This window comes from Phyllobates terribilis, unplaced genomic scaffold, assembly GCF_046119375.1.
Source record: "Phyllobates terribilis strain yellow unplaced genomic scaffold, ASM4611937v1 Scaffold_3__8_contigs__length_932513732, whole genome shotgun sequence".
NCBI lineage: Eukaryota > Metazoa > Chordata > Amphibia > Anura > Dendrobatidae > Phyllobates > Phyllobates terribilis.
Window position 1 is genome coordinate 836,571,517 of NW_027362763.1, and position 22,697 is coordinate 836,594,213.

Consider the following 22,697-nt stretch of genomic DNA (forward strand, 5'->3'; position numbering starts at 1 on the left):
CTTGGGAGGGGGAGTACCTCCTGTGTTTGCTAGTTTAGAGCATCTAGTTTCCTGGTGAAAATTTTTTTCAAAGTTAGTCTGTCGTAAGTTTTAGGGCTACTAAAGTAATGAGTCCCAGATTGGGGACTAAAACACAAGTGCAAACTTTTTTGGCTACAGGTAGAGTTACCATTACTGAGGAAACCAACTTTGATCCAGTATGCAAATAAGCTGGCAAGTGCTCTAAGGGCGGTCCCAACCCAGCAAGTGCTCCTGCTCTTCACAATAATCTCTGGCCTTTAGGCTTAATGGACAGATCCACCATTCTGGCATGTCTCTGATTTTGATATCTGGCTGCATTACTGGTGCCTCGTGTGTGTCAGTGATTGCCGCACATGGTACATGCACAAGGTTCTAGAGTCAGTAATATAGCAAAAGAGTGGTGCCAAGGATGAGGCATTGGGCAGGGTTTACTGCAGAGAGCCACTTGCTAAGATTGTAACCGCCCTTGGAGCACATGCCAGCTCATTTGCGTAAAGGATTAGAAGATGGAGCTTGCATTGCTAAGGAAATTATCTGCAGCTCTGGCTGCTACCCGGCACTTTACTAGCCATAAAACTCCATTTTAAGACACACTTTCAGTAAAGTACCACTTTTTTGAGTAAACTGATTTACTATGTCATTCCTGGTGCCTGACTTAAAAGGTCTTGTATGTCATAGGGATCCTCTCCTTCATGGGTTATAAGTATTAGAACTAAAAGGGACCCTAATATGTGATACATGCTGCCCAAACCGTGTATTCTTATCTCAGACATTAATGGCATATCCACAGGTTATGGCATAAATGTCTGCAGGACTACATATGGGACCATTTTTGAGAGAAGTGGCCACTCAGTTTAGTTACTATTTTGGGAGTTCCAAAAAAATAGTGAGTCCAGATAATTGTACATGTGCAGTCTGCAAAGATGTTACCCTCAAAAATACTGTTATATCGAAAAACATGACTTTTAATCGAAAACTGGATCCATCACAGTTGTCACGACCCTGTTATGAACAGAAGCCATGGCACTGGTGTGAATAGAGTGTAACCATAAGGTTTTAAGAATGAGCACACTTACATCATGTCCTGGTCATCGCCACCATAATGATGGTGAGAGCGCGCTCTGCTGAAGAATTCTACGTTTCTGTTCAGATGATTGAAATGTAATGCCCCAGGTCACATCCTATCTTGTGCCGGTTTTATTTTACACCAAATTACTTGCTGCAGTTCTTTATTTCACTAGCTCATAAATGGTGATATATTTTTTTATATGCTTTATAGTATATAATTTAACCAATGTCTTTATGCAGGAAAAATTTCCACTTGCTAAAGAAAAATTCCAAGTTATTACGAGAACTTAAGAATCTGGACTCCAGGCAGTGGTAAGTCCCTCTTACTCTTTCTGATTAGATTTGTGCTATTTGTAAAAAATGTAAGGGTGCTTCAGCTGAACCCAGATTATAATTTACATATGTTATTATGCGGTTCAAGAACAATTGTCCCTCCCCTGCCTATAATATAGGCATAACTCTACCCTAATGGATAATAGAAAAAAGCAACCAACACTGAAAAAAATAAAGAGCAGGTAAACTGCCCAGCAGCGAGCTTCTAAAATTTAGTAATAGCTGAACCATTGTGTGCATTGTGCTTGCAAAGTTCACCTTCATGAGCTGGTCAGTCCTCCAGCTTTTGAGGCACCTTTGTGTTTAGTCGTCTCTGCTACTTTTGACCTACACAGAAATGGGTCATCAAGAAATTGCTGAAATGCAGTAGCCAAAGTAACAAATAAGTAGAGCAATAACTCAGCCGGAAGCTTATAGAGAACATCAAAAGAAACAAGTTTTCATTCAATCCTTACTGCGAAATAAAAGTGCTTCCACCCGAAATCCAGGTGACAGATCTTGTCTGGAAGGTTTACTCCAGCTCTCCCCCGCTGCGTATGTCAACAGGCTCCCTGAGAGGACATTCATGTAGCAGTAATTCTCTGCCATCCATACATTTATTATTGTAAATGTAAGTCTTTTGTTGTCAGACCTGGTGATTCAAGAAAAGTTTCCCCACCAGCTGCTGAGCACCAAGCTCCAGTGGTTCTTCCAGAGCAGCAGGAGGAACAGTCTTAAGACGTTAAATAGAAATCATTTTGCGCCAAACAGACTGTTAGGAGAAGTCATGCTGAAATCGAGGAAACCTCAAGCTCCGTTATAAATCATTAAATAGTCAGAAATCTTAGTGAAGGCAGCACCAGAGTTTACACTTTGTGCAAATGCAATGGAGATCTGATAGAAAAGTCTACTTTAAACTCTAAATCTACAAATGGTTCTTTACCCCCCCACCCCTCTTTTTTCTCTTCATCAATTATTGATGGTTGTACTTTTTTTTTTTTATTATTTTGTTTTTATGGAATAAACTTTTACTTGAATTATAGTACATTTTTGCCATTCTCTATATGACAGTTACACACTACAAGGGAATAATATTCATGTAGTTTTCCCATAAGAAATAATGTTCCCTGAATAATAATGTCCATCTGTCCATGTTTGTGAGATGGTTTACTGCCACTTAAGCCACAACACTCTAGTGGGTTGTTGTTTTATTTTTTGGAGTGGTGCTTCTAATGTAAAGTCCCTGAACTTAGTCTTATACTTTCCCACCGCTGTCTTCACCTTTTTTCCGGACTGCTCCAGTCCCGCGGCGCCATCTTGCGACCACAACTTCAGATTGGCCAGAAATCAGAAGTTGTGTTACAAACTCTCAAAGAAAGTTTGAGAGCCAGAACGAGGATCTCATAGACATGTATTGAAAAGTGACCCCCGGCTCACTCCAGCAAATACTCGTGCGATCTGGCAGGTCACAAACTTCTTGAGATCGGTGGGAGCGGCGGCGAGAGAACGTGAAGATGAGGGCAGGTGAGCATTAGAGTAGGGGCAGGGACCTTACATTAAAAGCATCACTCCAGCGGCAAAATAAAAACAAAAAACGCTGTATTGGGGCTTTATAGGTTATTTCCAAAAACTGAACTAATTATGTAAGAACCGTTGCACCTCCAAAAGCCTCCCACAGTGCCAGTAGCTTAAAGAAGATCTGTCAATGGGATTTTATACACCAATGGAATAGCAGGCGCTATAATGCTGCGTAAATCCTTACCTTTCTTGCAGAAATCCTTATTGCTGTTTTAGAGAAATTGATAGTTGTGTGCTAATGAGTTGAAAGTGCGCTGAGTTTGGACATTACGCTTGCAGCTCCCCTGCCCTTTAGCCCTATTCCCTGTCCACCATCTGTCTCTGACAGGTCTCTGAAACAGGAGTCACTAAAACAGGCATGACCTGTCCATCAGAGAAAGGAGGCAGACAGTGGGTGGGAAATAGGGAGACCGGCAGGGGAGCTGCAAGTGTAATGTCCCAACCCACCGCACTTACACCTCATTATCATACAACTTCAAATATGGATTTCTCTAAAACAGAAAAAAGGATTTCTAAAAGAAAGGTACGGATTTAATCAGCATTAATGCACCTTTACACACTTGCAATTGGTTTGGGATATAATAACCCAATGACAGGTTGTTTCACTGAAAATATGTAGAAAAGCATGGCCTTGCTACCTTAATCCCCAGTTAAAACCACTTTTGGGGCACATACCAATCTAATATTTCCATGGGTTTTAGGCTTGATTATTTGCTATCCATTCTTTTTGAGTGACCAGTTTCTCTCTGAGCGTTCTGCCAGTATTATAGATGTTGGAACTTTCTTTCCCGTACTTGAGCCTGCTATTGTCCAATGGTGAGCCAGACAGAGACAAATAGAGCCCACTTCCTCTTATCTTTTGGCATCTTTGTTTGACCAACTACACTTAAAGCCCCCATCTCACATAGCGAGATCGCTAGTGAGATCGCTGCTATGTCACTGTTTTAGTGACGCAACAGCGACCTCACCAGCGATGTCGCTATGTGTGACGCTTTGCCGCGATCAGGCCCCTGCTGTGAGGTCGCTGATCGCTGCAAAGTGTCCTGGACCATTTTTTGGTCGTTGCCCTCCCGCTGGTCAGCACACATCGCTGTGTGTGACCAGCGGGAGCAGCGATCAGGCTGGTAACCATGATAAACATCGGGTTACTAGGGGCACACACGCACCTAGTAACCCGTTGTTTATCATGGTTACGAGCCTGCTAAAGTGAGCGGTAACCTCCCGTTCACCGTAGCAGAGTGGTAACCATGATAAACAACGGGTTACTAGGTGCGCGTGTGCCCCTAGTAACCCGATGTTTACCATAGTTACCAGCCTGCTCCTGCTTCAGCAGGCTCGTAACCAGGAGCAGGACATCGTGGAAAGATTCTTTCCACGCTGTCGCTGCTCCCCTGATCGTTGGTGAGCCTGCCTGTTTGACATCTCACCAGCGACCACATAGCGACGCAGCAACGATCCCTGACAGGTCGTATCGTTGTTGGGATCGTTGCAGCGTCGCTAAGTGTGACAGGGCCATAACAACAGGCAGTGGGGAGCTGGTAAACAGAAGGCTAACATCTAATGGTTGGTACTTTGAAGTTCTTATTTTTGGGGGGTAAGAGGGTAAGGCAACTACGGTAATATCCAAAGTGTCCTGCGTCCTGAGTTGGCAGATACGGGGGTATAGCTCACCTTTTCTGCTGTTTGGCTGTAGATATTACCTACGTTCTCCGCTTCGATCAGTCATTGTACTGATGGTAATTCTGACGCATTGTGCATGATATTACACATAGCGTGGCAGGTGAGCCTGCAGAATATTAGTGGTCTTCTGAATGCGCTTATGGGATGACCGAATAGGTGATCCCACATGATACTATAAAATATCTGGCTGTTGCTACATTTTGAATATTGTCTATTCGGTTGGTATTGGTGGCTGTTTTGTAGCATCTTGGCTTTTGCGGCTCTCTGTGTTGACATAGTGATTAGTCATTAAGTGGATCTGCATTTTCATCCCCTTCAATATTTAGATGTTTTAGTAGGCGCTGATATTTCTGGGATCCCCTCCAATCCCCGTCTGGCTGCAGACGGCTCGCTGCTGGTAACAGGCCATGTTGTCCCATGCTGTCATCTCATGGGTGGCTATAGCGGTTTGGGAAAGAACAAATCTCCATTGTGCACCCTGAAGATAAGATGTTGTGTAATATTCCCACTAAACTGCAAATAATTCAGGAATGGAGCAGATCCATCTATTTAATATGAAGGAATTGCCTGATTTTTTTTTTTCTTTTTCCTGGTGTTTTCTGTCGACACCAAAAGAGCATTAGGACGTGTGAATGAGTTAAAGCCACTCGGCTCGTTCTCCATTGTGATTGGCTCTACACTTTTCCATTTTCAGCTTTTCCTCAAACGATGCATTGATTATTCCTAGCCCACGCCAGGATCATCATGCACTATTCATGACAATCGTGTGCCAAGGGAGATAGATTTCCTTTTGTGTTCACCAGCTGAAAAACAGCAGCTTCAATAAAGAGTTTGCCAGGGTAGGGAAACTTTTCATATCTGGCCTTTATTTCATTTTCACAGCTGACTGCGAGCCGTGCGCTTTAGGATGCAGTTAAGCAAACTTTTTTTTCTTTTTTTTTCCTGTGCAGTTAATTGGTGCTCTTAGACTTTTAATGGCTTGGCGTTCTTTCAAGCCTTGCTGCAAGCTCGCTACCGTGAGGAAGATGCATTAGTCATCAATCACCGCCTTATCGGCAAATCTGCGTTCAAATTGAATCATTTCAATGAATAAGTAAGTAGTATTATGTGACTTGGGCTCTTTCAGTCATGCTAAGCTTTATACTGCAGACGTATTGTGTCATGGACATGTGTGATTTATTCTTCTCACAATGCCCAGTTTAGGGAGTACTTACTGCAGTAGATGGAGCGAGCAGCAGGTCCACATCCAAGACTGGGCGATAAAACAGCAGATGGTGGAAACAACCCATTTACTGCAGATGACATAAAGCTACTAAATACATAAATAGAAGTGTGTGAATCATTAGGACTCAAACTGTAATTCTTAGGCACTCTCTAGTAAGGATATGTTTCTAGATACATTGTTTTCATTGGAGTCCATCGTGGAAAGGCACAAAAAAAAACAATTGAGAACTTGCATGATTTAGGGTATGTGCCCACAATGCAGAAATGAAGCAGAAAATTTCTGCAGCATTTCTGCATCTCCCTGGCAGAAAAAACGCATGCGGATTGTACATGCTTTTTTCCTGCGTAATACATGCGGATTCACATGCTTTTCCGCATGCGGATTGACAAGCGCTTTCCAGGCGATTTTAGCATCACTTGGAAAGTGCTTGACAACTAGGTCACACTATATAAATCCATGCAACCGGCATGGATTTATATAGTGTGTCCTTTAGAATGGTTAAAAATAAAAAAATAAATCTATACTTACCTTCCGATGTCCCGGCGTGTGTTGCTGCACTCTTTCCTGGCTGCCAGCTGATAGCGGGACACTGCACTGAAGGGCCTGCGGTCACATGACTGTGATGTCACCGCAGGTCCTTCAGTCTGCTGGCAAGCACAGGGAAGGAGACCGGGGGCCGTCGGAAGGTGAATATAATCTTTATTTTTTTATTTTATTCTGTTTTTTACAGTTTCTATGGTACCTGGGTGTGGAGGAGACTCTCCTCTCCTCTACACCCAGGTACCATCCGCACATTAGAACGCGCCAATTACGCAAGTACAGATGCAGTCTTGCGGAATTGGCGCATTCTAATGCAAGTCAATGGCGGCGAAAACGCAGCGCTTCCACAAAATTAATGGACATGCTGCGGATTTTTGAGCGCAGCAAAAACGCTGTGGAAAAATACGCAGCATGGGCATTGAAAGTGCGGAACTGCATAGGGGACCATGGCGAAGGCTTACCATGCATTTCCCAAGCGTTTACGCTGTGGAAAATTCCACAGCAAAAACGCTTGAAAAACGCATCGTGGGCACACAGCCTTAGGAAGCTGCACTTGTTTTTGGGTCACTAACTACTAAACCATCATTTTTTACATTATTTTCCCTATTGACGTTTTTAGAAGGTTTTAAACGGGTATTTCCATCTCCAAGTTCCTTTCCCAATATATAGTTATAGTAGGTATAATAATAATAGAAAATACCTCCAATAAGAAATGTAGTATAGTTCTTCTGATTCGCTGTGTCGCGTTCCCCAAGTGCAGGGCATTACAGTAGCTTAGGTATCCATGGTTACGACCACATACAGTGGGGAAAAAAAGTATTTAGTCAGCCACCAATTGTGCAAGTTCTCCCACTTAAAAAGATGAGCGAGGCCTGTAATTGACATCATAGGTAGACCTCAACTATGAGAGACAAAATGAGAAAACAAATCCTGAAAATCACATTGTCTGGTCTTAAAGGCTAGTTTGTAAGGATTTCTAGTTTGTTATTTAATATAATAATTTGTAAACTGAAAAAAAGTGTTTGTTTTGTTTGCTTTCTTTTTTAATACTTTTTTAACATAAAAACCTTGCTTAAACAAAAAGTAATTTTTTTATTACTTTTCCCCTTAATGCCATGTCCACCTATCTCAAGAATGGAGCTTTGTCTTCCACCACAGTGAATGAACACATGGCCACGTATGCACAAATATTTCCATTAACTTCTATGGGAGTTCTGTAAATGGCTGAGCACGCTTGTTTTGACTATTTTATGATGGTCTCATATGAGTGAATGAATAGAGCTGTGCATACGGAGCCACCTCTTCATTTACAGCGGCTGCACACACCGCGCTACTCTCTAGGTAGGTGGAGAATGGAGAGCTGCTCTGATAGACGGCCGATGTGAATAGCCACTATGTAATACTGCACTTCCCCTGCAGCAGCTTGCTGTAGGCTTCACCAAAAGCATTAAAGGGAATCCGTCAGCATGTCTTTGCTATGTAATCTGAAGACAGCAGGGGATTGTCAATATGCATGCTGTTGTTTACTAAATGTGAAGGATTTATCACTAAGAGATTAACATTGCCGGACTAGTCCAGCAACTAAGCACCTCACTGTCTATGGACTTTGTACACAGAGAGCCTGGTGTGGGCGGGGTTAGCTTTCTCAGCTCTGCTTCATTTTAAATCTAAAAGCTCTGATTGTGTCAGAACGACTGCACACAGTAACCTGAGTGATACATCGTAGGATTCAGCTTTTCTTTGCCTACATCAGGCTGCTCTCAGATGAGGTAGCAAAAACCTGTTGACAGATTCCCTTTAAGGGTTTTCTGTAAGCATGTGGAACACAACTTGCAATGATCAGATGATCTCTCTGATTGCAGGACATTGAAGGCTTTATCTTTTTTTGTGGGAAGAGGTGGGGGAGAATATGCCAGAAAAATCCTTTTTAAAGGACATTCAGCAATAAAAACAAAGTGATTAGTCTTTTGATACCAGAGCATTTAAAAAAAAACAGAGTTTGAATGTGAAGTCCTGTCAACCCGACCTTACAACTCAAATAATTGCTTAAATAGAGATTTTAAATTTCATTAAATAATAGTAAATATAAAAAGAACATTTTTTAATATATCTTATCAGAGAAATCTGCTTATTTTTTTCACTCTCTATTCACGGTTAAAATCTGTACAGACCTTCCGCTGCTGAAACCACAGTTACAGTTCTCCATTGAACTTTATCAGCTCCAACTGTCATCTCCTATCTCAATAATGGGAAAATCTGTTTTCACTGAAGTCAAACTTGACCTGTAAATTAAGAATTCTGAGAATATTGAGATTGATCAGCCCAGGAGGAGAAGAAAGCGGATTTCTCTGATGAGATCGATTACAAAGTTGTTTTTTTCACGTGTATTATTGATTTTTTGGGGAAAAATTACAGTGATGGTTACTTTTTAATATTCAGATTTCGTGATTATTTGGTAAGATAAAATTATGTTCAGTCTTGGTATAGAGAAACAATAGAGAAACATCTCTTATACTTGAAATACCAATGCAGAGACGTATTATAGCAGAAAACACCAATGATTAATACTGTTCTTGTAACTTGTCTGAAGGCGGTGATGTCCCCGGAGATGATTACATTATTGGTAAATCAATGTGGTGCCACATCACATCTGTCATAGATATAGGAATAATTGTGTTACTCCAGTGTTAATAATATGCACCGTCGTCTTTTAAGAACGCTCTTCTACAGTACAAGTGTGTGATAGGAGAATGGGCATGATGCATTCTCTCCTGGAAGTCTTTCTGTATAAAGTAGCAAATATGTTAATTGTCCACTATTCTGCACTATACAAACATTTCCAGTAATTTTGTTACTTTTCTGACATGTGATACATTTTCACTGCAGCACTCTGCAATCTGCATTACGTTCGTCTGTATTCCATGGGTGGCATGACTTTTCCTTTGGATATTCCCTTTTCCTCCCATTCTCCTCCATTGTAGTTATAGGTGTTTTCTATAGGAAGTGTGATTGGAATAAAGAAATTCAATAGTAAGCTTCACTGGGATGAGGGACTGATAAAATGTATGATTGGGGCCATTACATGACCGGTGGTAAACCATACCTGTGAGTTTTAGAAGCTTTGACATTTTTTTTAAATTATAGATGTGAAGCACCCCACCCCCCCCCCCTTTTTTTTTCACTTTTCCCTGAATGTACATGTTACAACATGGGCTGAGCCTGATGACACCTTTCTGGTGCCACATATATTCAGGGAGTCTGGGAAATGTCCCCCTTTTTTTCTGCAGCTCCACAGACATTTTATTAGCGCTGGCCGGTATCTGATATTGGTAACTATCATGTTTATTTAGGCGGGATTGTTAGGGTTCCAGATTCTCAAGCGCTAAACACAGAACTCTTCCCGGACAAATGACACTGGTACATATCTATAGAACCGAACTAGATTCTATCTGATCCAGAGACACTGCGTCGAGCATGAAAAGTGACTGAACCGAGGCATTTCAATCCCACATCAATAAATTATATCTATAAAAGAGTGTTCATAATATTTCCCGATGTTGTATTCAGCAGTAAACCTGCAAATGGCATTTATACTAATTGTAAAATATTCACGTTACAGGAAAAAATATCTTTGTTCAGTGTTGGCTGACCGAAAAAAAAAATTAAAACGAGGAGTCCTCAGTGGTCCATGCCCTTTTCTTTTAGCCATTGTAAAGCATCAAGCACAAGGACTCCTCGATTTTTATATTATCCATGTACTTTTATGTCATAAATGTTACTTACTGAAATACTCCATCAAATCTCCACACTTTGAAAACGGTCAAAAGCAATGTTCACATGATGCATTAGTGTTGCTTTTTTGCCTTGATTTTTCAGTAATCTCTATAGAAATGCAAATTGTCTCTTCAGAGAGGAAGAGAAGTAGAACTCTAGTGCCACCTATAGGAAGGAGCAATCCTACAAGTCAGTAGTGACCCTTTAACGAGCCTTGTCACATGAATTGGGATGATATCCAGTACCAGAATCTCAATTTGCAGACACTGTATTTCGGCCATCTGCCCATCGTCAGTGCAAAGTGTGAGATATGGTTTGGCTTGGTGAGAGGCGTCAGACTAGTATTGAAGGGGTAACGTTTCTCCTTGCGGAGAGTGACATGTTAAGCATGTCACGGTGAGGAGACTTTCAAGCCGCAATGCTCCTCTTGGAAATATGCAAATTGTCTCTTCAGAGAGGAAGAGATCTAGAGCTCTAGTGCCACCTACAGGAAGTAGCAATCCTAAAAGTTTATTTCGACCCTTTTAACGAGCCTTGTCATGTGACACAATTTTTGCAACAATTTTAAAAAATTGCCGGAAAATTGAGACGTTTTTACTGCATTTTTGCAGAGTTTTGAGAAAAAAAAACTGCAGTACAGATGCAGCATATGAACATACCCAAATAGCTTTTATTAATTGCAGCAAGGATGAGGCAGGAGCTTCATTGGAGAGCATTGTCTCTACTGACAGGGAAGCCTGTGAGACGGCGCTAGTAGATAGATGCACATTGTGCAGGCGTAGTGTTCATCCTGTAGCCCAGACACGGGTGCATATTTCGTTGCAGAAGAGGGGTGAACTCCAGAACACAGTGCATTGAGATCTTTCTGAATGGTTTATAGTGTGAGAAATGCAAATGTGCATGATGTCTTTCCATAAAGCTCGCAGCAGCTGCATTGCTTGAAGCTCATTGCAGTAAATCTTGAGATGGAATGTGAGCTCATACTACCCATCTTTACCGAAATACAGTATATGTCTAATATATACGTTATTGTATATTGTGAAACTTTTTTTTTTTAAATCCTGTTTCCTCTGTTTATTTCGAAAACTTAAAAAAAAAAGTTTTACATTGCAAATATAGAAGGAAAATGTCATATTACACCTGCATATTGTACTGTACCTTTTCTCAAAAACGACATCTCTAATCCACAACTATCCGAACAGAATAAATGGTGAAGGTTCAAATAGAAAAGTATTTGTAGTGTTTAAAAGGAACCTGTCAGCATGAAAATGCCATCCAATCTGCAGACTCCATGTTACAGAGCAGGGGGAGCTGAGTAGTTTGATATGTAGTTTCCTGTGTTTTTAATCATTTTAAGCTCTGCTCTTTCTGGGGTTTGGGGTCCAGTGGGCCGTCCTATCAGTCACTGACAGCCATCTCTCTATGCATATATACAGAGGAAGCTGTCAGTCACTGATGGGACCGACCACTGGACCCAAAACCCCAGAAAGAGCCGAGGATTAAATGATGAAAACACAGGTTATATTGAATCTGTTCTCACAAAACTACTTATCAATCTGCTCAGCTCTCCCTGCTATATAACATGGTACCTGCAGATTGGTCTGGATTTTCCTGGTGACAGGTTCCCTTTAAAGCACCACTCTAGCTTTTTTTATTTTTTTTTTATTTCACCTCTGGAGTGTTATCTATGTTCCCTTCCCCTAGTAATATACTTACCAGCTGTCATCTTCTGCTCCCGACCCACAATCTTGTGACCGCAGCTCCTGACTGACCGGAAGTCACAGGTAACTGTCCCAAACTCTGTGTAAGTCTAGAAGAACCTCATTCTTGCTCTTATACACTTACGTTGAGGAGTGACCTATGGCTCTCATAGTCTCATAGCCAACACTGTAGCGATCCAGCAGGTCACAACCCGCAGAAGAGGATCAGAGCGGCGCTGATAAAAGAAGACAGCGGCTGGTAATTATAGAGACTAGAGTCAGGGAACTTATATTGGTGGCTCCACTTCACGACTGAAATAAATAAAAAATACGCTGGAGTGGTGCTTTAATATTGGTCTATCCTTACATTCATGAACTTCTTACTCTTATTGACCAGCTGTCTGAAGGGACCTTGCAACCCCCAAATGGCCGCTGTCCCCTTCATTGTTTACCAGGCACATCAGTACTTTAACCCCTTAGTGACGGCTCCTTATTTTGCCTTAAAGGGGTTGTCCACTTCTAAGACCACTTATTATTGATCTAAATGTTTGGCCCCCATAAAATAAAAAAGCCTATACTCGTCTCCCAATGTAACAAAGAGATAGTTGGTACTCCGCTGTTGTAAGGTGGTACACGTGGAGGGATAGTGTACCAAGAAAGAAGGCAGGTCCAAATATCGAATCAACAAAACTTTTCAGCCTTTCCAAGGCTTTTATCAATTAAAAGGGCTGAAAAGTTTTGTTAATTCAATATGTGGAATAAATGAACTATAATTTTCTATACGAGTGCCAGGACCTGCCTTCTTTCTTGGTATACTCACGTCCCATGCTGGCGCTGTTCCAGCGGTGTCGGCGCTCACGGTCCAAGGGCTCTTGTGCGGTTGTTAAAACACGTGGTGTCCGGCGCCCAATTAGCACTGGCGTCACTGTCTCCGCCTTCGTACGTTTTGAACATGAAGAGGAAGTCCAGGCTGCAGCTGATCACTGACTTCCTGTTCATGTTCAAAATGTCCGAAGGCAGGGACAGTGATTCCAGCGCTGATTGGGCGCCCGACACCACGTGTCATTCACCCGCACGAGAGTGATGACACTGCTGGAACAGCGCCGGCACGGGAGGGGAGTATAGGCTTTTTTATTTTATCGGGGCCAAACATTTAGATCAAGAAGGGCTTGTCTTAGTAGTGGACAACCCTTTAATGACCAAATCCCATATTTTCAATTCTGACACTTTATGTGGTGATATCTCTGGAATGCTTCCACATATCTTAGTGATTTTCAGATTTTCATTTTTTTTCAGGACACATTGTATTTTATGTTAGCTGTAAATTAAAGTCAATGTTTTGCTTTTTTTTTTAATTAAAATATCTGAAATGTGATGAAAATTTAGCCATTTTAAAACTGTCAATGCTTATATTTTTAAACCAGGCACATCACACAAAATAGTAGGTATCATTTCTCATGTCTCCTTTACGTCTCCTAAGAAATGGCTGTTTGATCGCTTTGTATTCCATTTTCTATATGTCAGTATGATAAAAAAAAAGGTAAATTTTTTGGTTTATTTTTTACATGTGCAGGATAAATAAAGTGACCTTTCTATAGTTTGGGTTGTTCCTGACTCGGCTGTTTGTTTGTTTTTTTACACTCAGTCCTACTATGGGACTTGAATATATTTTATTTAATCGTTGGTCTGACACACTGTGATATTCATATGCTTCACTACATGAAACCTGTCAGTCTCACATTGACACAACCTATTAGACCCTGGTTATGTCAGAGCCTAATTGGCCAACTTTCCCTGATGTCATTACATTGCGATAGTAGAAAGGTTAATAGATAGAGCTCTCTCCCTCTCTTAACCATCTAGATGTCGCTTTCTTGATTAACAGGTGCTGTAACCGATCGGGACCGATGCATATATTTTCTCCATTGAGGAGCTCTCGTCACTTATTTTTCAGCATAGTAAAAAAAAGCTACAGAATAAGGCCCCTTAATGATCGATGTAATATACAGTACAGACCAAAAGTTTGGACACACCTTCTCATTTAAAGATTTTTCTGTATTTTCATGACTATGAAAATTGTACATTCACACTGAAGGCATCAAAACTATGAATTAACACATGTGGAATTATATACTTAACAAAAAAGTGTGAAACAACTGAAATTATGTCTTATATTCTAGGTTCTTCAAAGTAGCCACCTTTTGCTTTGATGACTGCTTTGCACACTCTTGGCATTCTCTTGATGAGCTTCAAGAGGAAGTCACCGGAAATGGTCTTCCAACAATCTTGAAGGAGTTCCCAGAGATGCTTAGCACTTGTTGGCCCTTTTGCCTTCATTCTGCGGTCCAGCTCACCCCAAACCATCTCGATTGGGTACAGGTCTGGTGACTGTGGAGGCCAGGTCATCTGGCATAGCACCCCATCACTCTCCTTCTTGGTCAAATAGCCCTTACACAGCCTTAAGGTGTGTTTGAGGTCATTGTCCTGTTGAAAAATAAATGATGGTCCAACTAAACGCAAATCGGATAGAATAGCATGCCGCTGCAAGATGCTGTGGTAGCCATGCTGGTTCAGTATGCCTTCAATTTTGAATAAATCCCCAACAATGTCACCAGCAAAGCACCCCCACACCATCACACCTCCTCCACCATGCTTCACGGTGGGAACCAGGCATGTAGAGTCCATCCTTTCACCTTTTCTGCGTCGCACAAAGACACGGTGGTTGAAACCAAAGATCTCAAATTTGGACTCATTAGACCAAAGCACAGATTTCCACTGGTCTAATGTCCATTCCTTGTGTTCTTTAGCCCAAACAAGTCTCTTCTGCTTGTTGCCTGTCCTTAGCAGTGGTTTCCTAGCAGCTATTTTACCATGAAGGCCTGCTGCACAAAGTCTCCTCTTAACAGTTGTTGAAGACATGTGTCTGCTGCTAGAACTCTGTGTGGCATTGACCTGGTCTCTAATCTGAGCTGCTGTTAACCTGCGATTTCTGAGGCTGGTGACTCGGATAAACTTATCCTCAGAAGCAGAGGTGACTCTTGGTCTTCCTTTCCTGGGGCGGTCCTCATGTGAGCCAGTTTCTTTGTAGCGCTTGATGGTTTTTGCAACTGCACTTTGGGACACTTTCAAAGTTTTCCCAATTTTTCGGACTGACTGACCTTCATTTCTTAAAGTACTGATGGCCACTCGTTTTTCTTTACTTAGCTTCTTTTTTCCTTGCCATAATAAAAATTCTAACAGTCTATTCAGTAGGACTATCAGCTGTGTATCCAACAGACTTCTGCACAACACAACTGATGGTCCCAACCCCATTTATAAGGCAAGAAATCCCACTTATTTAACCTGACAGGGCACACATGTGAAGTGAAAACCATTTCCGTTGGCTACCTCTTGAAGCTCATGAAGAGAATGCCAAGAGTGTGCAAAGCAGTCATCAAAGCAAAAGGTGGCTACTTTGAAGAACCTAGAATATAAGACATATTTGAAGTTGTTTCACACTTTTTTGTTAAGTATATAATTCCACATGTGTTAATTCATAGTTTTGATGCCTTCAGTGTGAATGTACAATTTTCATAGTCATGAAAATACAGAAAAATCTTTAAATGAGAAGGTGTGTCTAAACTTTTGGTCTGTACTGTAGGTCATCAGCAGTTAACCCTCTACTCTAATATAGAAAAGTACCTTCACATCCAATGTTTAGTCACTCTTCCGGGTGCTCTCCATTTACCTCCCATTGTCTTCTATGTTGAGTCCTTCATTCCTTTCCTGTCTCTTCCAAGATGTCCACTCTAGTGGTATAGGGAGCAGAGAGAAGGCTGAACCATGCCTGCATGGCGTAGGCTTACCTCTGCTCTTCGGCTCCCCGTGATTTAGGAGGACTGGAATGCCAGTCTTGGCCAATGAAGAAAAGCAGCGGAAGCAGCCGGTAAGGTGACCATACTTGGTACAGTACCAAGGTAGAGGGTCACTTCCAGTAGCAGCTGTGCTTGGTATTATAGCTTGGTCTAAGCTGCAATACCATGCACAACCACTGCTAAAATTCTGGAGCTGTTTTGTATGATGCACTGTACACAATAAGGGTTTTTTCTAACTTTGACGATCATTGATCTAATCATAAAGTCCTATACTAAGAATAGGCAAAACCTCTTTAAATTTAAGGATCAGCCTATTTGTGCTGTGAGAGTACATCCTGTAGAAACATCTTGCTTTGGATATATCACTGTGGACAGCTGACTGCTTTAGGTTTTTTGTTTTTTTTGTTATTGAGGAATCCATGTTTCTTCTCCCACCACAAGGCAAAGCAAGTAACCACCGGTGTTTCTATAACCAGCTGAAGACTTGCACAGAAAAACACATAATTAAGCTTCTGATGTCCAATCATCCTGTGTAACAGCCCATGGTGGTCCCCACACACCCCAAACGTCTTTATCCACCCCAGTTCCTGCTACACTTGCATCTATACCATGGTATTCACCTTCATGGCTTCTGTATTGTTACATTCTGTAGGAAGAACAGCTTTCTTTTATTTTTTTTTGTAGAACAAGAACATCATCGCCTCTTTTTTCTCCTTTGTCAATTCACCGTTTAGCTTTGACAAGAAATAGAAAATCAATGATTTCTTGTGCTCGTTGCATTTTATGTCGTTTTATAGATATGAATGGAACATTATGAATAAAATCCGATACATGATTATTTCTCATAAGCACATGTGATGTTTAGGCCCCCAAAGCCCTTAGGCGCAGAGTTGTTAAGTAGACATGTTGATTAATTCTGGAAGGGGACAAATTAAATTAGGTAAGGAGAATCCCAGTGATAATTTAATTGGAAGGCTATTCAGGTAGGCAAACACCAGCCATTTATAGATTTACATTGGCTAAATGAAAAAACGAAGCCGTGGAGCAATTATTGAATGAGTCTCCTGGCTGCGCTCATTACAACCATTCAGCTCTCTATATATGTCTGTGTTATTGTGACCAAACTTCTTTTCTCTATATTTATTGCAGTAGCTGAGTGCAGAAGTAGATACTTTAGAACTGATTTGTTCCTTCTAACTCTGAGGAAAAATACCCTGTTACAATGATTTCTACCAAAAAATATTGAATATAGTTTTTTTAAATACAGCCAATTAGGAGTTTTCCTGGTGGCGTATGGCATGCACCGTCAATCTGTGGATGACTATTGGGTCAGTGGCACTGATGACGTGGCATCAACTGATGCCTGCCAGGGTGCGTTCAATAGAGGCAGGAATGGGGCATTCATTAAACTCTAGTGAATATTACTGGTGCATGAAACCCAACTGTCATCATGGCCAACACATAGTCATTAGCACTGCTCACCTCCTAATTCGTAAGTGTGCAGCACCAGAGAACGCCTTCAGTGTCATGTACAGTGTAGGAAAGACAAAGTGCAACACGAAGGGATGAGGAGAAGGGAGCCCAGACACTAGGGAAAGGGGGAGTGGAGACCTCCTAGGCTGATCTGATATCATCCTGTCTCCCCTACCGTCCCTATATTGGTTCCTCACCAATCGCCAAACAGGAAACCTAAGCCCTGTATGTCCCTGCAGTTAGGCCCTGGGTAGGGAAGGGGGGCATGAGCACTAGTCAGTCCCCAGTATAAACTAAAGATAACATGGGAGACAAACACAGGGGGGAGAAACTTAGCTTGAGCAGATTTCAGAGAGATTACACCAAATGTCCTCCAGAGCACGAAAGAGGAAGTAAGCCGACTGCAATAGCTCCAAGCCTTAACAAGGGAACATGTGAAAAGCACCGGCCCCTCCCTGCAGCAAACTGAAAGTATTTAAACACCCAGGCCAGGGTGTCAATCAGAGCAGGAGGGAAGTAGGTGCTGGGTCCTAAAGTAAAACAGATTTAAGAAGGCGTCTGTAATGCCAAACGAAGTGACCACCTAAAATCAGCTGCAGAACGACTGTCTGCTATATCTGACACACCCGTAACATACAGCTAGCTGGCCATTGCAGTCGGATTATCACAGAGTGCCTTGTATCTGGAAGCTGCCTGATGGATACATATAAGCCTGCAAGGGCTTCTTCAATTGCTCTATTGTGGCAACCACAACTGACTTCTTTGGGGGGGTGATCAAGTTGTACTGTGCAAACTCGTATTCATATTTTTGCCCACATTGGGATCTGTTTGCACTAAGATTCCACAGTCTATTTTGGTCCAAGTGCCCCATTGTCACACTGAACCAGGTCTAGGGGCTGGAATTAAACCTAAAAGGTTTGTGTCATTTAAAACATTTATAGTATATCAAAAGTATCTATCGTGAATTTTTGATTTGTCCTGGTTTGTCTTCTAGGACTCCCACCTTTTGAGAAATTAGGTGTTTCCATATACCCTGTTTGCACTCACAGCTCTTTCTTTTGCAGTTTATTTGAGTTAGATACAGCCAAGTGTTTGACTATTCCCATACCTGCACTCATGCATGGTCACCTTTTCACCTTATCTGCTTCTTTTATGAATGCCACAGAGAGGTCTTAAGGCCCCGTCACACTAAGCGATGCAGCAGCGATCCCGACAACGATACGACCTGTCAGGGATCGTTGCTGCATCGCTAATACATCGCTGGTGAGCTGTCAAACAGGCAGGCTCACCAGCGATGAGGGGAGCAGCAATATCGTGGAAAGAATCGTTCCACGATGTCCTGCTCCCGTTCCCAGCCTGCTGCTTAAGCAGAGTGGTATCCATGGTAAACAGCGGGTTACTAAGTGCGCGCGTGCCCCTAGTAACCCGCTGTTTACCATGGATACCACTCTGCTACGGTGCGCTGGAGCCTCCGCTCACCGTAGCAGAGTGGTATCTATGGTAAACAGCGGGTTACTAAGTGCGCGCGTGCCCCTAGTAACCCGATATTTACCATGGTTACCAGCCAGATCGTTGGTCCCGCTGGTCACACACAGCGATGTGTGCTGGCCAGCGGGAGGCCAACGACCAAAAAATGGTCCAGGACACTTTGCAACGATCAGCGACCTCACAGCAGGGGCCTGATCGTTGCAAAGTGTCACACATAGCGACATCGCTGGTGAGGTTGCTGGTGAGTCACCAAAACCGTGACTCAGCAGGGATCTCGCTAGCGATATCGCTTAGTGTGACGGGGCCTTTATTCTGCCAAGTTTTGCACGTTTAAGATGTGACCAGATTGTGCTCCATCAGTCCTTACCCATGCCTGTGCCAGTGCTACACAACGCTCCTCTTCTCCCTGGCACAGGATAAATAAGTGAGCAGCTGCCAGACGCATGTCTGAAAAATGGTTGGGGCATCATGGGCCCCAGGTTTACAGTTTCTTAACAATCATTGTTTTCCAGTTTTTTAAGTTTTATTCTCCGAGCATGATGACACATCCATCCACATCCATACCTACATCCAATACTACAAAAATATTCATCAGGTACATGTTGCATATCCAGCTTGGGAACAAAGGTACATAGTCCCCTCCTATTTAATTTTAAAGAATCATAGTTTGGATAAACGGTGGAGTACTCCTATAATTTACTAAACCCCCCCCCCCCCAAAAAAGGTGACAATGACCTAAAGTGACATAGTGGGAGGGGATAGATGAACCCACTACGCTGCCCCGACGCGTGTTTTGCTTAATGCTTTCTCAAGAGGAAGTGTGTGACATCCAGACCTTTTGTACTGTTGTGTTTTAATAATTTGCTTTCTAAATGCAAACTTAAGCTGCTTTTACACTGAAGGAGAGAATTGGGAACGAGCGTTCTTAAAGAAGCACTCCTCCTACTAAAGGTTTTATCCTCTTAATATGTTGCAATCATCATATTATACAGTGCTGTGTACTTACAGTTGCTCATTTTGCCTTTCTACCCAGCTAATTCTTTTCTTTTCTCTGCTCTGTGTAGAAACAGGAAGTCTCTTGTCAGTTTTTAATCACTTGATGTCATAGACCTAATGGGAAATAGAAGAATTAGCTGGGTAGAAAGGCAAAATGAGCAATTGTAACTACACAGCCCTGTGTAATATGATGATTGCAATATATTAAGTGCTTCATTAATAATGGTCATTTCACGAGAGGGAAGAGAAGGAAAGGGAGTAGGGGTAGGGAAGAAAAGGAAAGGAAAGAAGGGGGAAATAAAATAAAAAGAGAAAGAAAGGTCTCCATGGGGGGGTGGGGGGGTAAGGGAAGGGGGGGAACTTACTGTATTATTGTAAAACGAGTATTGTCATGTACTATCTGTTCCAAGTTTTGTTTTGTTTAATAAAAAATTATCTGATTAAAAAATAATGGTCATATGACTATAACGTTTCAGTGTAAACAGACTGCCAGTCACCCGATGAACAAGTAAAACGCTCATTCATCAGGTGAAATGATCTTTTGCACAGCGCTAATGGTCACTGTTCTAGGCAGTGCATCATCCTGTGTTTTCAGGACTCGCAGTACTAAGAACAATTGCAGCCTGTTCATACTGACCGCTCTTTTACAATTCACTCAGTGCGCATCTTTTACTTTGGTCTGCTATTAAACTACTGCTGATTGGTAAAGTTTTACAGTGTGGCACTTTAGTGCTGCTGGTTGGTCTGTGCAAAGGGACCAATAACTAACGGGGAAAAAAACGACGTTATTTTGTTGCAGTACGTTTGTGAAAATCCTTTACATAGCCGGCTGTGCTGCTGCTTCTGGCATAGATGTTAACAGCACAATGCTGCTGGCTACTGTTGGCTCAGGGCAGACTCCTTATGTTTGATATACTGGGAGTATGTTGTGTCTCCTCTTTTCCTTTAATCTCTGAGTAGCACAGGTGGATTGGAGATGCCAACAAGGAGGGATATATTGCCATGTACTGAGAGGGTGGAGGGCACCCATGACAGAGTATGCAGTGGTAAAGTGGAGAAATCATACACTCCTCAGCCTCGGTGTATGATTAGTTCAGATGATAGGTGGAGGATACATCTGATAAAGGAGAAGGGTAATGAAGACATTTATGTCATAGCATGTATTACGAAAAGGGACAAAGCCACATGACTTGAACTTGAAACTAGAAACGAGTTGTAAGGAATGGAAATTACTGCTGAATATGGCAACTTTCTTGGCAAGTAACCAAATGAAATCCAGGACTTCAAAACAATTTGGGGTTCATATTCAGCCATCACAGAAATCAAAATGGATTTTTTTCTGCATTTGCCTAATTTTCCTTTTGAGTATTTTTTTTTTTGTTATTCTCTGTCCCAAATGCATACGCATGGGTCACTTCGCTTTTTATGAAGTTGCCATTGAGTGTATTTGTATACATAATGATGAAAAATATTTGTTAATAACTATTACAGTGAAAGATTGGTATCAGAAGTAAATTGTTTATATAGTGGGTATAAAAAGTCTACACACCCCAGTGAAAAATTTCAGGTCTTTGACATGTTTAAAAAAAAAAATAAAAAATTCAGATCAACCAGGATCATTTCAGAACTTTTACCACCTTTTGATGTCCTCCATAATCTGTACAAATCAATTGAAAAATAAAATGAAATATTTTTGGGTGGAAAAATTAAAATAAAGAACTAAAATAAAGTGGTTGCATAAATATGCACACCCTTAAACAAATACTTTGTTGAAGTACCCTTTGAATTTATGACAGCATTCAGTATTTTTGGGCAGGAGTCTATAGTAGAGTATTTAAACTGTGTTCAATAATGAAAAAAAAAAAAAAACCGCTCATTGTTGCATATTATATGAAGTGTGTTTTCTTTACCAGCCGTGAGACTCACAAGATCGCTGTGTTTTACATAGCTGAAGGGCAGGAGGATAAGTGCTCCATACTCTCCAACTGCGGGGGAAGCAAGGCCTATGAAGATTTTGTAGCAGGCCTCGGGTGGGAGGTAATTGAGCATTATTATCACATTTATTGGTGGTCCAATTTTCTCAAATTTTCATTCAATTTTAAGAATAGATTTATTTTGTGTGAGTGCAGCAAATTGAATTGTATATTTGTCATATACAGTATTTATTTATTTTCAGTATATATAGAGAACATTTCTACTTCTGTTTCACATATATACTAAAGCTTAGCCCTTAAATAGTTCAGAGGAAAATCTGGTGACAGGTTCCCTTTAAATAACAGTCTGGATGCCTGTTGCTACTCCAAAATAAGTATATGCACCCCCTTATTAATAAGTTTGCTATTGGTTCGCTCCTAAGCTCCCTCTAGTGGTGGCTGGAGATAGGAAGAATTGTAGATGTTTTCTTTTTCCTTGGGTTGTTTTAAAATAATGGGGTCATTTCTATGTGCTGTGGACCCTTGCAGGCCGCTAGAGTGGTCTGTACTGGCTCTGGAAGCTATGACTGTACCGGTAATTAGCACTGGTTAGGTGACTGGAACAGCGCTCTATTGGGTTTTCTGTGATGATCCACTGTTGGTCTACCGACCAAGGCCACTAATCAAAGGCTCCAGTGGTCCTGGGACATTCAGATCCTCAGTTTTCTACCGGAGCTACTTGGGTTGGATCCAGGCGGTGACATAGAACATCAATACGCCTACATTTGTTATTTAATAACAACCCATTGACTTAGAAAAGATTATGTTTAGTACTGGACAACCTTCTTTATCAACAGGGCAAGTAAGAAAGTTGCTTTTCATATAGATAGTGTGTGTGTACATATGTGTGTGTGTGTGTGTGTGTGTGTGTGTGTGTGTGTATATGTATATATATATATGTACACACATTAGTACAGACCAAAAGTTTGGACACACCTTCTCATGTAAAGATTTATCTATATTTTCATGACTTTGAAAATTGTACACTCACACTGAAGGCATCAAAACTATGAAT

At 41.5% G+C, this 22,697-nt stretch overlaps 1 protein-coding gene across 3 annotated transcripts in view; it reads left to right on the forward strand.

Annotated features, from left to right (window-relative positions):
- Nucleotides 1–22,697, forward strand: part of RALGAPA2 (Ral GTPase activating protein catalytic subunit alpha 2) — a 330,418-nt gene that overhangs the window by 184,581 nt on the left and 123,140 nt on the right. For all 3 annotated transcript variants that reach the window (XM_073672456.1, XM_073672457.1, XM_073672458.1), the window contains 2 exons: nucleotides 1,330–1,401; nucleotides 21,623–21,746. In XM_073672456.1, the coding sequence (XP_073528557.1) occupies nucleotides 1,330–1,401; nucleotides 21,623–21,746 (196 nt within the window). The remainder of the gene's footprint in view (nucleotides 1–1,329; nucleotides 1,402–21,622; nucleotides 21,747–22,697) is intronic.